Here is a 13013-nt window from a genome sequence, read left to right as displayed (position 1 = left end):
ACTAGTTTATATTTTTATTTAATGATTCATATGAAGCAAACAAATCGTTTTCGAATTTTTTTAAGTTTCCTAGCTTCAATGTCATTATTAATTAGATGCATTTCTAAGCTAGTGTGCTAATTGGTTTTATGTAATATGGTATTCTCCTGCTTGTTAAGAAGTATTTCACATATGGGAATATTTCAATCTTGTAATAATATGGTATACAATACAATAGTTGTCATTTCATAAATAACGCTATCATGAAATTGAAAATGTTTAAAAAAAACAGATTTTAATTTCAACCTGAACAACAAAAGCCTGAATCAGTCAAACTAGCTAAATTTAATTTTGTGTATAATATAATATACTGTACATTCTAATATAATTCTAAAACAAATTTACCGGCAATGGTTCGCAAGTCGTGTGAATCAAGCCGTTGTGAATTTTATCAGGAAACTGATGAGCGACTCTAAAACACAGTCCAGCTGCAAAAGAAGTTAATATCAAAATTATTTTGTGTTTTAGTTTTTAAGTATCTGAACTATTTCAGTTCTAAATGCATCCAAACTAATAGACCAGATATTTTGAAATCTTATTTTTTCCTAATTTTATTTCTATATTAAATTAATTTTTAAAAGTTAAAAATCTAGTGAAGCTCTTTCCAACACTATGCTTCAACGTTTTTCACTATTTGTTGACTTCCCGTAGGGTAAGTTATTGTAATGGGCCGAAAATCGGAATTTAAAATTTTTACATTTCTCGACGTTTTGAAGGTTTCTGAACATTTTGGCATACCTCAGAAAAAATGGATGTGTGTGTGTGTGTGTGTGTGTATGTATGGATACAAATTTTCGCCCACGTTTTCGGGCGTACGGATCAACCGATTTGAATGGTTTAAAAAACATTCGATTTTTATTGATAAGGAAAAGAGCTGATTAGTTTTTGGTAGAGGCAGGTCCAGCAGGTACGGAGATAACGAGCAAAGAGTGCAAAAAATAGAAATCGAATTTTTGAGAGAACGGAGTATCCGATTTGAATGATCTAAAAAACATTCAATTAGTAATGATTGGGAGAAGTGTTTATTAGTTTTGGCAAAGGCAAGCCCAGCCATTTTGAAGATACGGAGCTAAATATGTAAAAAATGGCAGTTTTTGAGAGAACTAAGCGTCAGATTCGATTCAAAGAACTTTCTGCTTGTCTTAACAAAATTATTGATTTTGGAAAAAAAAATTTGTTCATTTTTTTTTTTTTTTTTTAGTTTTTTGTATATCGAAAATAATTCAGATTTTATTTTTAATTCTGACTATAGTTCTAATATACTTTACAAATAATTTCAACTCTGCAATTCAGTTTATATAATTCTTATAAATATTAGACAATGTTACAATATTTATAATAATCTATTTGAAAACATTCAGTATTCCTCGAACATTTCGTTACGGTATGGGAAGTTCCAGCAATTTGCCTTAAGGCTCGATGCCATAATTGCCTCAAGACAGAATTCCACTTACAGCGAGTTTCCATTTGAGTTTGATCCACATATAAATTTTAATGAATAATAAAACTTCTTAAACTATATAGGCTCCAAAACTTTTTGTGTTGTACACTCCTTATGCTTGTGTATTTCCATCGACACCCTATTTACCCAATAAGATTTTTTTTTATAAATTTCAGGTCAATTTAAAAATATTGGCATTTTGTAATTCGATATTATTGGCATTAATATGATACTACATATAATGCACACTAATTTACATTTTGTGGACCCACGCACATTTTTTTTTGTTGACATGGACCCCTGAAAAGTTGTCATGGGTCCTTCGGGGTTTTTATGGACGACTTTGGAAAACACTGGTCTAAACAAATATTCTAAAATATTATGGATAAACGAAATATAGTTTGATTATAAATATTCATTAAGTTTTCATTAATCATAATTTGAAAAAGTGATAAATTTCTATTCTCATTGAGTATTTCAATTATTCAAATTGCCTTAGCGAAATGCCAATTGTTGCTAGTTAATTTATGTCAAATATATATTAATATATATATATATATATATATATATATATATACGTTTACGCTCGTACTCATACCTAACATCGAACCAGGAGGCCCCACGAGTATGACAAGTGGCGTTATAAAGTCCAAGATTCCATTTTCACTTGTGGGACAGCCTACGTTTAGTCGTTTGTGTTTGTGCATGTGATTCTTGCAAAATCCTTCATCCAATGCAATGCAATCTATTGCTAAAAGTCTTTTGTAATCCCTATTAGCAACTCCGAAAGCAGTGGGCTCGAATCTTCCCACAGCAACTACCTGGAAAGAAACAAATGATTAGAATTATGAATTAAAGATTGCACTAAATTTATCTTATACGAAATATAATTATGGCTAGCAATAATAAAACTGAGTTATTTTTTTTTTTACTATATTACCTTTTCTGCTGGGTCAACAGTTTCGCCATCCAATATAGCTATCTTTCTCAAAAGAAATATCACGAATTGCTTGTAATCTTTGTGATAGCAAAATTCATTTCCTCGAAAATCGGCTGAACCAATAGTATTTAAATTCTGTAATATTTATACTCACAATAATTATTGATTGTGGTTATTATTATGGTACTATTATGGTTAATAAGATAAAAGAATATTTATTCAATTATGTTAATAATGTTATATTTTTCGTTTTTTTCAAGTAATTTATATTGTTTTTATAGCTATTTTATATATTTATAAATTTTAAATATATTATATATATATATATATATATATATATATATATATATATGCAGAAGAAACCATACCTCTAAAATGAATTATCTGAGAATCCTGTGCATTGACCCAAAAATAAGGGTTAAAATTTCAAAAATTCCATTTTGACTCATCTAGAGTGCCCAAATCGCGTCCAAATGTATGACCTACCCCCACTAACTTTGGAAGGCCAATCCACCCATGCCCGTGGTTCACCCCCCAAATATGAAAAAGAATGGAAACTAAGATATGTTTTTTAAAATAAATTTAATAGATCCATACGTTTCGAGTCCCAAATTTGACTTTTATCATCGCTGGCATTTGCGATTTTCACACCGACTTCATCATAGATAAATGAGTATAAATGGATTTAATTCATATTCCATGTTTCGAGATTTGTGATGGTCGAATTTATTATATTCGTTTATTCTTTTTGGAACATGATTGTTTGTCTGCGAGGTAATAATTTCTTTTCCATGTTTTTGTTTTTAACTTATTAACTGTTCACATACACACATACACACATACACATACATACTTTTTCCAAATTTGGACTCATTTGATTCAGAACGACTTGAAACACAAAGAAAATAAAAAATTACTAAATCGGATTTTTTCTCGAAAGCATAAACTTTCCCCTCGGAAAGTTAAATATCGTAAAATTGATCAAAAATTCGAAAAAAAAACAAGGTGCATCCATAAATAATCGAGTAAGGGTGCTCTATGGCTCTATTATCCTTCTTGCTCCAAAGTATTTTCATAAAATTGAATAGTCAAATGTTAGATGGCGCTAATAGCGTGCTGAAATATAAAATGGCTGATCTATATAATATACGATCTACGTTACCGTATGGCGAAAACTGATTTTGTTTCAAATCACATTGAACTGTAAAGTTTGCACTTTTATGTAAGTTGTTTACTTTAATTTGTGATCACACTTGCACCATGTTTGACATTCTGAAAAGATTGTTTGCAGGCCAAAGAAGAACTTTTAGTTTGGAATTATTAGCCAAGTTTTCAGACGTAACAATAACTGTCACTTTTCCAGATGTAACGTTCTTGGAAAAGTATTTATCAATATTAAATAATTAATTAACTATTTATTTTAATCTAGGGAACTAGTACAGATTACAAGTTGGATAGGGCGACACTTGGTAATGTCTATAAAATATTAGTTGCAAATTCAACTGTAGAGTCGAATATTTGCATCAAGGAAAAAGATAAGAAGGTTTTCGAAGTATTCTTGAAGTATGTATTCCTTCATTGGCAAATATTTCAGTAGTTTATAAATTAATTTACTATAATATTATATTGCATGTCACCAAATATATATTCACCTTGTTTTAGTCAATTAACCACCTAATTTTAGCACTATTGCTTTCTTGTTAATTTATGGTAATAAAACATGTGCATGTATTAGTTAATTTAAGACTGATGGAGCCACATATAGGTTCCACATTTTTATGTACTTTAATATTTATTAGTAAAAGTGTTATATGTAGAAACCAATTCATTTTTTAGATATATTTACCAATACATTTCATATGATGATCTTGATGAATTAACAGTAAGACAAATCGATGGTTTGTATCTTATGTCAAAAACATATGAAATTGCTGAATTGTCAATTATTTGCAAGTACCTCTTAGGACTAGAGCTGAACGTTGGTAATGCTTTGGAATGTTTTTATTTGGCAACAAAAACAGAGTGCGAATATAAGAAAGCTGCCTGCATGAATGTATTTAATTACAGTTTTATATAATGAATGGAAAGTAGTTAATTAGATTAATTTATATTTCTTATATTTCTCTTATGCATGCTACTAAATTAGAACTTATTTTTTCTTTAACATTTGTTAATATTAGATTTTATTATTGATGAAGCAAAATGAGGTATCAAATGAGAAGCATTGTCAAAATTTATGTGTACAAAAAGTTATGATTAACTAATTTTCAAAATTGATTTCAATCTCTTCATGAATATAAATTATAATGTATTTGAAAATCAAACTGATTCACATTACAGTTTATAGCAAATAATGCTGATGAAATTCTTCTTCATAAAAAATTGGCTCAACTGGACGCTGGTGTTCTGAGTGAAATTATTAATTTGCCTTCGTTAAATATGGAAGAATTGAATGTGAATATATACATATGTTTATTATTTAATATATTATTCTGATTAAGTTAAATATTTAATCATATACATTTTATTGTTTGTATGTTAATTTTTTTATATTTTAGCTCCTCCATGCTTTGTATGAATATGCTTCTATAAATATTAAAAAAAGGCCAAAATGTAGCCACATCGAAGATAGTAATTTAGTTACTATTAATCGAACTATTCAAAATATAACTATTAAAAAAATATGTTCATCTGCAACTAATCGTAGAAATTTTGGAACCATCATATATGAACACAACATAAATTCTGATCAAGAAATATTGCATATCAGAAATTTTCTCTTGGTAATTACAATACAATATATGAAAACTGTATATTATATATTAAGCCCTTTTAAAAAATGTTTTATTTAAGAGCTTATAAAAATTATATAATTTTTCTTTCAGTCGCATGGTTTGATTAACAAAGTTCGTATTCTAACTTCTGATGTAAATGATCTATTATTTGATCCAATTTTTTTAAAAGCATTTGACGCTAATGATATCATATTTATATACGATTACTTATATTCAGAAGAAGAGGCCAAACCAGACATCAAGAGTTTGTTTATTTGCTCAATAACTGAACCAAGAATGACACCTATCAGAGCCAAAAGACCTCGCAGAGCCAAATTATTTGCTAAAATAACAGCTTCTGTGAAATTTCAATCAGAATTTCCAGGACGTATCAAACCCATAGAGAAGCTTGTAGAAAAATTTGAGTATCTATGTGCCGTCCCTATGTCAATCGAATATATAGTATGGCGTACAAAAATGCCCAAGTCTGAACTCGATAGACTTTCAATAAATTTAATAGTAGATGACATAGCATTACCAATACGTTCAAGGTCAAATCTGACAATAGATACATTTATGAAAACTAACTTTGATTCAATCAAAGGAAAGAATCATGTTTTTCGTAAAGGATCCAAATTTGAAATAATGTTTGAAACAAAATCTCCTTATAAGAGGATCGACTATTGGTTACTCAAGAAAGACAACAACTATAAAATTTTGGACCATGGTGATAGATATTGGACTCGCATAAAAGAGTTTGGGCTAACATTTCATATTGGGATTTGATTAAAATAATTTGTTTATAACAATTCGTGGTACCAATTTGTATTATTGTAATAAAATAGTTCTAATTTCATTAACGTCCTGAAGAAGTAGTTTGTTTTTGCCAAATTCTATTTGCTAATCATTCAGTCAATTATTCAACCATATGTGTATTTATTTTTGCATTCATACTTTTTTTAATGCAATCTCAAAATTTGTACGCTTTCTCAGTCATCTTCTTTATTTAAACGTTTTGGCACTTGATATGTTGTTAAAATAACCAAAAAATAAAACTAAGAGTTTTTTCATTAAAAATTTGCAATTTAATCAATAAATAAAACATGACTACACAGTTTGATATGAGTATAATAATATATTAGGCTTCTTTGTTTTGGCAAAAATTTAGAAAATTATTTTTTGTAAGTTCTTAAATAGTTAGGTTTGAGATTGTTGCTATTTTTTTTTGTTATTTGTCAATTAAAAAATGTTTTAATTTTGTGTTTTAGTTTTTCATTTGATTCACTAATGATACATACAAAGTGTCGAAACTTATAAATAAAGCAGTGAAATTGTTATTCGATTAAAATTATATTATATTATATATATATATATATATATATATATATATAATTAAATAATGAAATGAATGTTTTTACCTGTAAATAACTGGCTTCGTACAGATGCTCGATTCTATTATATGAAAAGTTTATCAGTAATAATTTCACTGTATCCTTCATTAAGCTCAGGCTAGACAACTTGTTATCCTTTAAAAAATACAATTTATTGCTAATTATAAGATTTTGAATACACTACGACTTAAGATATGCACTCAAAGTTTATTAATTCATGCTTGAATAAAATAGCGACAACATTTGCCCTTGCACTATCGTATTTACAAACTGTTTAATACGGCTTAACTGATTTAATTGTTATATATGAAAATTTAACATTTATTGCCTTTTTTTATATTATACTTTTTTATATTTACCCTAAGTTAGAAATATTAATAGTTAATATTTATTAATAGATACTAATAATCATTTAAGTAGTATATATATATATATATATATATATATATATTATGTATTGTTTTTATATTAAATATCTTAATTACTTTAGATTTTAGCAAAACTTCAGAAATAGACAATTAGTAGCCTATTAAGTAAATAAGGAAAGAGATTTACTTAAAATTATTTTTATGAAAAGCACATATACAACTGCAATTTTAATTTTCTGGACTTCTCAATCTCTTCTAAGAGTTCTTACTTATAGCTCATTTGGTAAGCGTAGTTTATAGTATGTATATATATATATATATATATATATATATATATATAACAAATGTATTCTGAGTGGATAATAGATATTAATTTGGAACTATGAACAAACAACACTCTTTTTTGCACTAATTTATTAAATAATAATTTTCACAAACGTTTCGAGACTAGGTTTGTTATATCATCAGTGTGTTATAATTAAAAATTTAAAATATGGAAACATAAATTAGCATTATGTGTTATCCGATACAAGTCGTTCGATATACTGTCTTCTGCCCCACCAACAAACCGTCTCATTTCATAGAATATTTTTTCTCCTAACGACATCTATTTTTCAACTGGACCCTAATCCTTCCTTTCCTATCTGATATTGCGTGACTAACCACTTGAAAACCGGGTTTCCATATTTTAAATTTTAAATTATAACACACTGATGATGACACAAACCTAGCCTCGAAACGTTTGTGAAAATTATTATTTAATAAATTAGTGCAAAAAAGAGTGTGGTTTATTCATATTTCCATATATATATATATATATATATATATATATATATATATATATATATATATATATATTAATATTCTTGTCAAAAGAAAAAAACCTGAAGATGCAGTCTTCTCAACTGCCTTAAACTTGCAATCTCTCCCGGTTCACAAGAATCGATTTCGTTATGGGACAGATCCAGTTCCATCAATCTCAAATTAGTCAATCCAGAAATATTTTTGATACAATTGTAAGAAACGTCGAGATACCTCAAATACCTTATAAAAATAATATAATATATATTACGTCAGTTTGTAATACTTTAATGCATAAATTCATTGCTTACATGAGATGGTTTAGACCTTCCAGGCGTTCTATTTCGTTATGGGATAAATCTAGATGGACCAGGGACCAAAATTCTGTGAGGTCGTATATAGCTTTTATTTTATTGTAGGAACAATTCACATAAGTCAGGTTCCAAGGTGCTAAAAATAATATTTAATGTTAAAGAAAAGTGTGAAAACAATTCAAGAATATTTGATTTATTACTTAGATTAGGGCGGGTCAAATTTTGTGGTCATTGGGTCACATCGCACACATTTAAGAAATTTTGCTGAAGAAACCATAGCTCAGGATGGAATTTCAAACCAGCGATATTTCTAATAATGTTTTTTCTCAATAAATTTGAATAGAACCTTACAAGAACTCATGTTTAATCTCCTAATAAAGTTAATAGTCAAAAGAAAATCCTAAAAGTATTTGTTTTGCCAAAGTTTTTTAAAATGACCCATAGAAACAAGATGTGCACGGTGAACTTGGGGCTCATATAATTTAACCCAATTGAATAAACATGTTATATATTAATATTTAAATTTTTTTATTAACTTGTTTTACAGACCTTTAAAAGCTAAACATTCCGTTAATACGTTATGATTCAAATCCAGATTATTAAGATAGGTCAGCGTGCCCACTTCCGAAATATTTGTTAGATAATTATTAGATAAATCTAAGCTTTGGATATAACGGCATTTGGTCAGGTGAGAATCCAATTTTATCAATCCCTAAAATAAAAAAAATTTTACTAAGCATTTTAAATATATGCATATAAGTTCTCAGAATTAAAAAGGTATATCATTTTCGATTTGCGGTTTTAATAATAGTTGTAGAATTTATTGTAATTTTCCCTGTTTTCAAAAATTGAGAATTTCTTGATAATAACTGCAAAAAATAAAATATAAATAATTTTCCTAATATATAAGGTATAATTTAAAATATCTAATTTTAAAATCTTGATAATACTTTTGATATTACTTTATGAAAAATCAATCAGAATAATATATCATTTTATGAGACTATGTGCTTATATTTTCAAATGAGAAACCTTCATTTTTTAAGCTGAGACTGAATATGAACCAGCCACGTGACTAAAACGTAAATAATTTATTTTTATTTTTGTCATCATAGACACTGAGTAAAGATCAAAAATAGACACTGGACAAAGATTCCAAATTCGAATAAAATTGCTAAATTACATATTTTGGGAGTCTGCAGGGTCCGCTAAGCCTACTCTGGAAGTGCACTAAAAAAATAAATATAGGCAGTTCATGAAAGAAATGAATAAATGTTTTAATCTTTATTACTGAGTAGTAGATTTAAATATTTCAGTTACCAATCCGCTTAAGTCAAGTTTCAGCAGCATAAATTCTTTTGTTTCAGGATGTTGTCCTAGGCCTTTCAGAAATATGATTTCTGCCATAGAATTTCCTGATTCTGAACGTAGGGCAATATCACGCGCCTTTGCATTTTTATCGTATCTATTAAATATTTACGATATATAAAGGATGCACTGATTAAAAACTGCGAATAAATATTTTTCATTATTAATATCTTTTGCATTTGAATTACCTATCTTTGTCCAGGCCAATTGCACCCCATTCTCCAAGCTGCCCTGACATATAAGAACTTTGAGTCGAAACCGTTGATGGATCGACTTGTTGAAAACCCTAACAAGAAAGAAATATAAATTATAAATTCTATACTATTTATTAATTAACTTTCCGTAAGCAGGGCCGGATTTAGACATTTGGCTCTGGGGCACTGACGAAAATGCCGCCCCATTTTAATTTTTGTAATCGGTCCAGCCGTTTTTGAGAAAACGTCGACGGATGGTCAAAAAATCGGTTCACATACACACACATACATACTTTTTCCGAAATTGGTCTAATTCGTTTCAAAATGTCTCAAAACGTCGAGAAAACGAAAAATTGCAATCGTTTAGTTTTGTTAATTATATTTCTTGAAATAAAAAAATAATTAAAAAATAAACAAAAAATAATTAGTTTTTATGCATATTTTACATAATATTGCATATTAATTTGTAGTCTGATATCAGTTGAAATTTATAAAATTAAAATTAAATCATCAAAAAAAGGGGAGCGCAACAATTTATTTATATTAGTGCAGGGAGGCGGAGTGCGAAAAAAGGTTGGAAACCACTGCCGTAGGGTAAATTATAGCAATCGCAAGAAAAACGAAAAACAAATTTTTTTGCATGTCTTTAAGACTTTTGAATATTTTGGCATAAAAGTTCTTTCTTCGACGATTTTGAGAGCACAGATTAACCGATTTCAATAATTCAAATGTTTATTGATGGGGAGACGTGCTGATTAGTTTTTGGCAAAGGCAGGGCAGGTCCAGCAGTTTCGGAGATACGGGGCAAAAAGTGCAAAAATGGCAATTTCGTTTTCGAGAGAACGGAACATCCGATTTGAATGATTCAAAAAATATTTACTTGTATTGACGGAATGAAGACTTTACTAAATTTTTGGGAAAGAAGGTTCAGTGGTTTCGAAGATTCGAAAGAAATACATTACATATATGTAATACTATGTGGCGGTCAAAATGATCATTAGACATATGCATATCAAATCATCAGATATTTCATAGAGATTTTAATAATAAATATAAATTTTATTTACATTTCTTTAGGTTCCGTATCAAGATTTATATGTTTAACCGTTTCATCTCTACAAACAGCTAGCAGCTATGAAAAAATTCAAAATTTTCAAAAAAATTCAAAATTCTTGTACGGCACGGAAAGTTCCAGCAATTTGTCTTACTATTTTATATTTGTTTTATCATTTCGTTTGTGATTGTATGTATAATTTCTATTGTGGAAGAGTTAAGTAAGTTCAATGAACTTTTAATTGGTGATTACATTTTGTATGCTGGCAGATGCGTTTATCTCGATAGTTAAGCCTCTGACTTTAACCAGTTACAATGACATTTCTTTATGTAATCACGACCATTTATCAAATATGATTAGTTTTGAAGAACACAAGCCTACTTAAATATTCATATTGTATATGTAATTTTTGTTTGTCATACTAAATGTATAACAAATCGATTTTTATATTTGAATATCAGCGAAATGCGTTAGCCGTTATTATGCTATTTTTAGGGTTTTATTTTTTCAATAATAAAATTATCAAGTTTTTACCATTTTGCAATCCCGATTAATACGCCTACTTTTGAAGAAACTTTTCTTCGCACTTAGTTCATTCTTTTAAAGGAGGGCCTTTCAAAATCGATTTAAATCTTTCTTAAATCATCGACTTAAATTTATTTAAAATTTTATTATATATAGTTTAACAAAAAGTCTTAATTCTTGAAAACTTGGGGCAATTGTATTATTAACTCTAGTAAGGTTAAATTTAATGGGCCAAAAATCGAAATAAAATTTTTGCATATCTTTACGTTTTCAAGGTTTCTGAACATTTTGGCATTTTGGATGTGTGTGTGATTGTGTTTATAAATGTGGATACGATTTTTCGTCGACGTATTCGGGAGTACCACTCAACCGATTTGAATGATTGAAAAAGCAATCGATTCCCACTGATAAGAATTGGAGTTAATTTGTTTTTGGCAAAGGTCGGTCCAGCCGTTTCCGAGATACGAAGTAACGAGTGCAGAAAATGGAAACTCGGTTTTTGCAAGAACCGAGCATGCGATTGGAATTATTTAAAAAACATTCAATTCGTAATGATGGGGAGAAGTAGTGATTAGTTTCTTAGCAAAAACAGGTCTAGTCGTTTCGAAGATACAGAGCTTAATGTGTAAAAAATGGCAGTTTTTGAAGGAACGAAGCATCTGATTTGAATGATTAAAAAAACTTTTTGCTTGTGTTGACAAAACGATCGTTTTGGAAAAAGCAAAAAAAATTTTTTTTGAATATTGAAAATAATTCAGATTTTAATTTTAATTCTAGCTAAAACACTTGAAATAAATAATTTTAAATAAAATATTAATTTTTCATTTATTATTATTTATTGAGTTTTTTTACTTAAATATAAAATTATAAATTTATCTAAACAATAATTTACCATTTCTGAATCCTCTCTGGAACCATCGATTTCATTTTGCATCAATTTCTCTAAATTGCTTGGAGTCCACAAAACATTTATTCTAGATTGAGAATCATCATCTGCAGATATTAGACTAAGAAATTCAGTTTTCGATTTTTTCTTTGACTTCGGCATTTAGAGGAAATTAATGTAATAATATGTAAAATAAAAATAATTAAAACCTGTGTGATTAAAATGTGTTAATAAATATAGGTATTTGGTAATAAAAAAAGTTCATAAAAAATTAAAACAAAAGAATTTTTCACAGCATAGAAAATAGATATTGTTTTGTTTTGTTTTTGCTTATTATTATATGAAGTCGCATACTTTAATATTCAGAAGTCAATATAACACCTTTTAATTTAAAGTTAAATAGTCAATACAAATTTACATTATTCATTCCGATATACAATAAATATCTGAACAAATTATATTACTTATATTCGATATACAATAAATAAGCTGCAAGTCATAGTTAAGAAAAGAGAAATCATTGAAAAAAACTTTTGAAAAGTATATTATGAGCAAAATTTATTACAGACTTTTTTTGGAGATCAATTATTATTGAAATATTGAAACTACTAAAAACTCAAAATAATAATATTTATTCACTTTTTTCGAATTTAGGGCCACACGATTGAGAATGACTTGAAACGTCGAAAGTTATTTAATCGAATTTTTGGGCGAAAACGTAAATTTCAACTTTGGGCAATTAATATTAAGAAAAAGGTTTTTGAAAAAGTACAAGAAAATTTAATAAAAAGCATTAAAAAAGATTTAATGAGTTTAAGAAAAATTCAGTGACTAATTTTTTTATCCTGGGATTACATTATTATTATTGAAATACTGACACTGCTAAAAAATCAAAATAACATTTATTTACTCACTCAC

At 27.9% G+C, this 13013-nt stretch overlaps 1 protein-coding gene across 2 annotated transcripts; it reads left to right on the top strand.

Annotated features, from left to right (window-relative positions):
• Positions 1-3629: 3629 nt before the first annotated feature.
• On the top strand, positions 3630-6003 carry LOC113378203. 2 transcript variants are annotated; one of them, XM_026618734.1, is made up of 6 exons: positions 3630-3785; positions 3850-3983; positions 4257-4398; positions 4761-4874; positions 4979-5203; positions 5306-6003. In XM_026618734.1, the coding sequence occupies exons 1-6, from the start codon at positions 3681-3683 to the stop codon at positions 5978-5980; spliced, it is 1395 nt and encodes a 464-aa protein (XP_026474519.1). In that variant the 5' UTR covers positions 3630-3680; the 3' UTR covers positions 5981-6003. The 2 variants fall into 2 exon arrangements, with proteins under 2 accessions (XP_026474519.1, XP_026474517.1); XM_026618732.1 differs by having other exon boundaries at positions 4257-4473.
• Positions 6004-13013: the final 7010 nt, after the last annotated feature.

Source organism: Ctenocephalides felis, unplaced genomic scaffold, assembly GCF_003426905.1.
Source record: "Ctenocephalides felis isolate EL2017-DRISC unplaced genomic scaffold, ASM342690v1 CF-g0.4_SCAFFOLD_01886, whole genome shotgun sequence".
In the NCBI taxonomy this organism is placed as follows: Eukaryota; Metazoa; Arthropoda; class Insecta; order Siphonaptera; family Pulicidae; genus Ctenocephalides; species Ctenocephalides felis.
The sequence above is the reverse complement of the archived record's forward strand: the minus strand, read 5'-3'. Positions and strand labels throughout refer to the sequence as shown.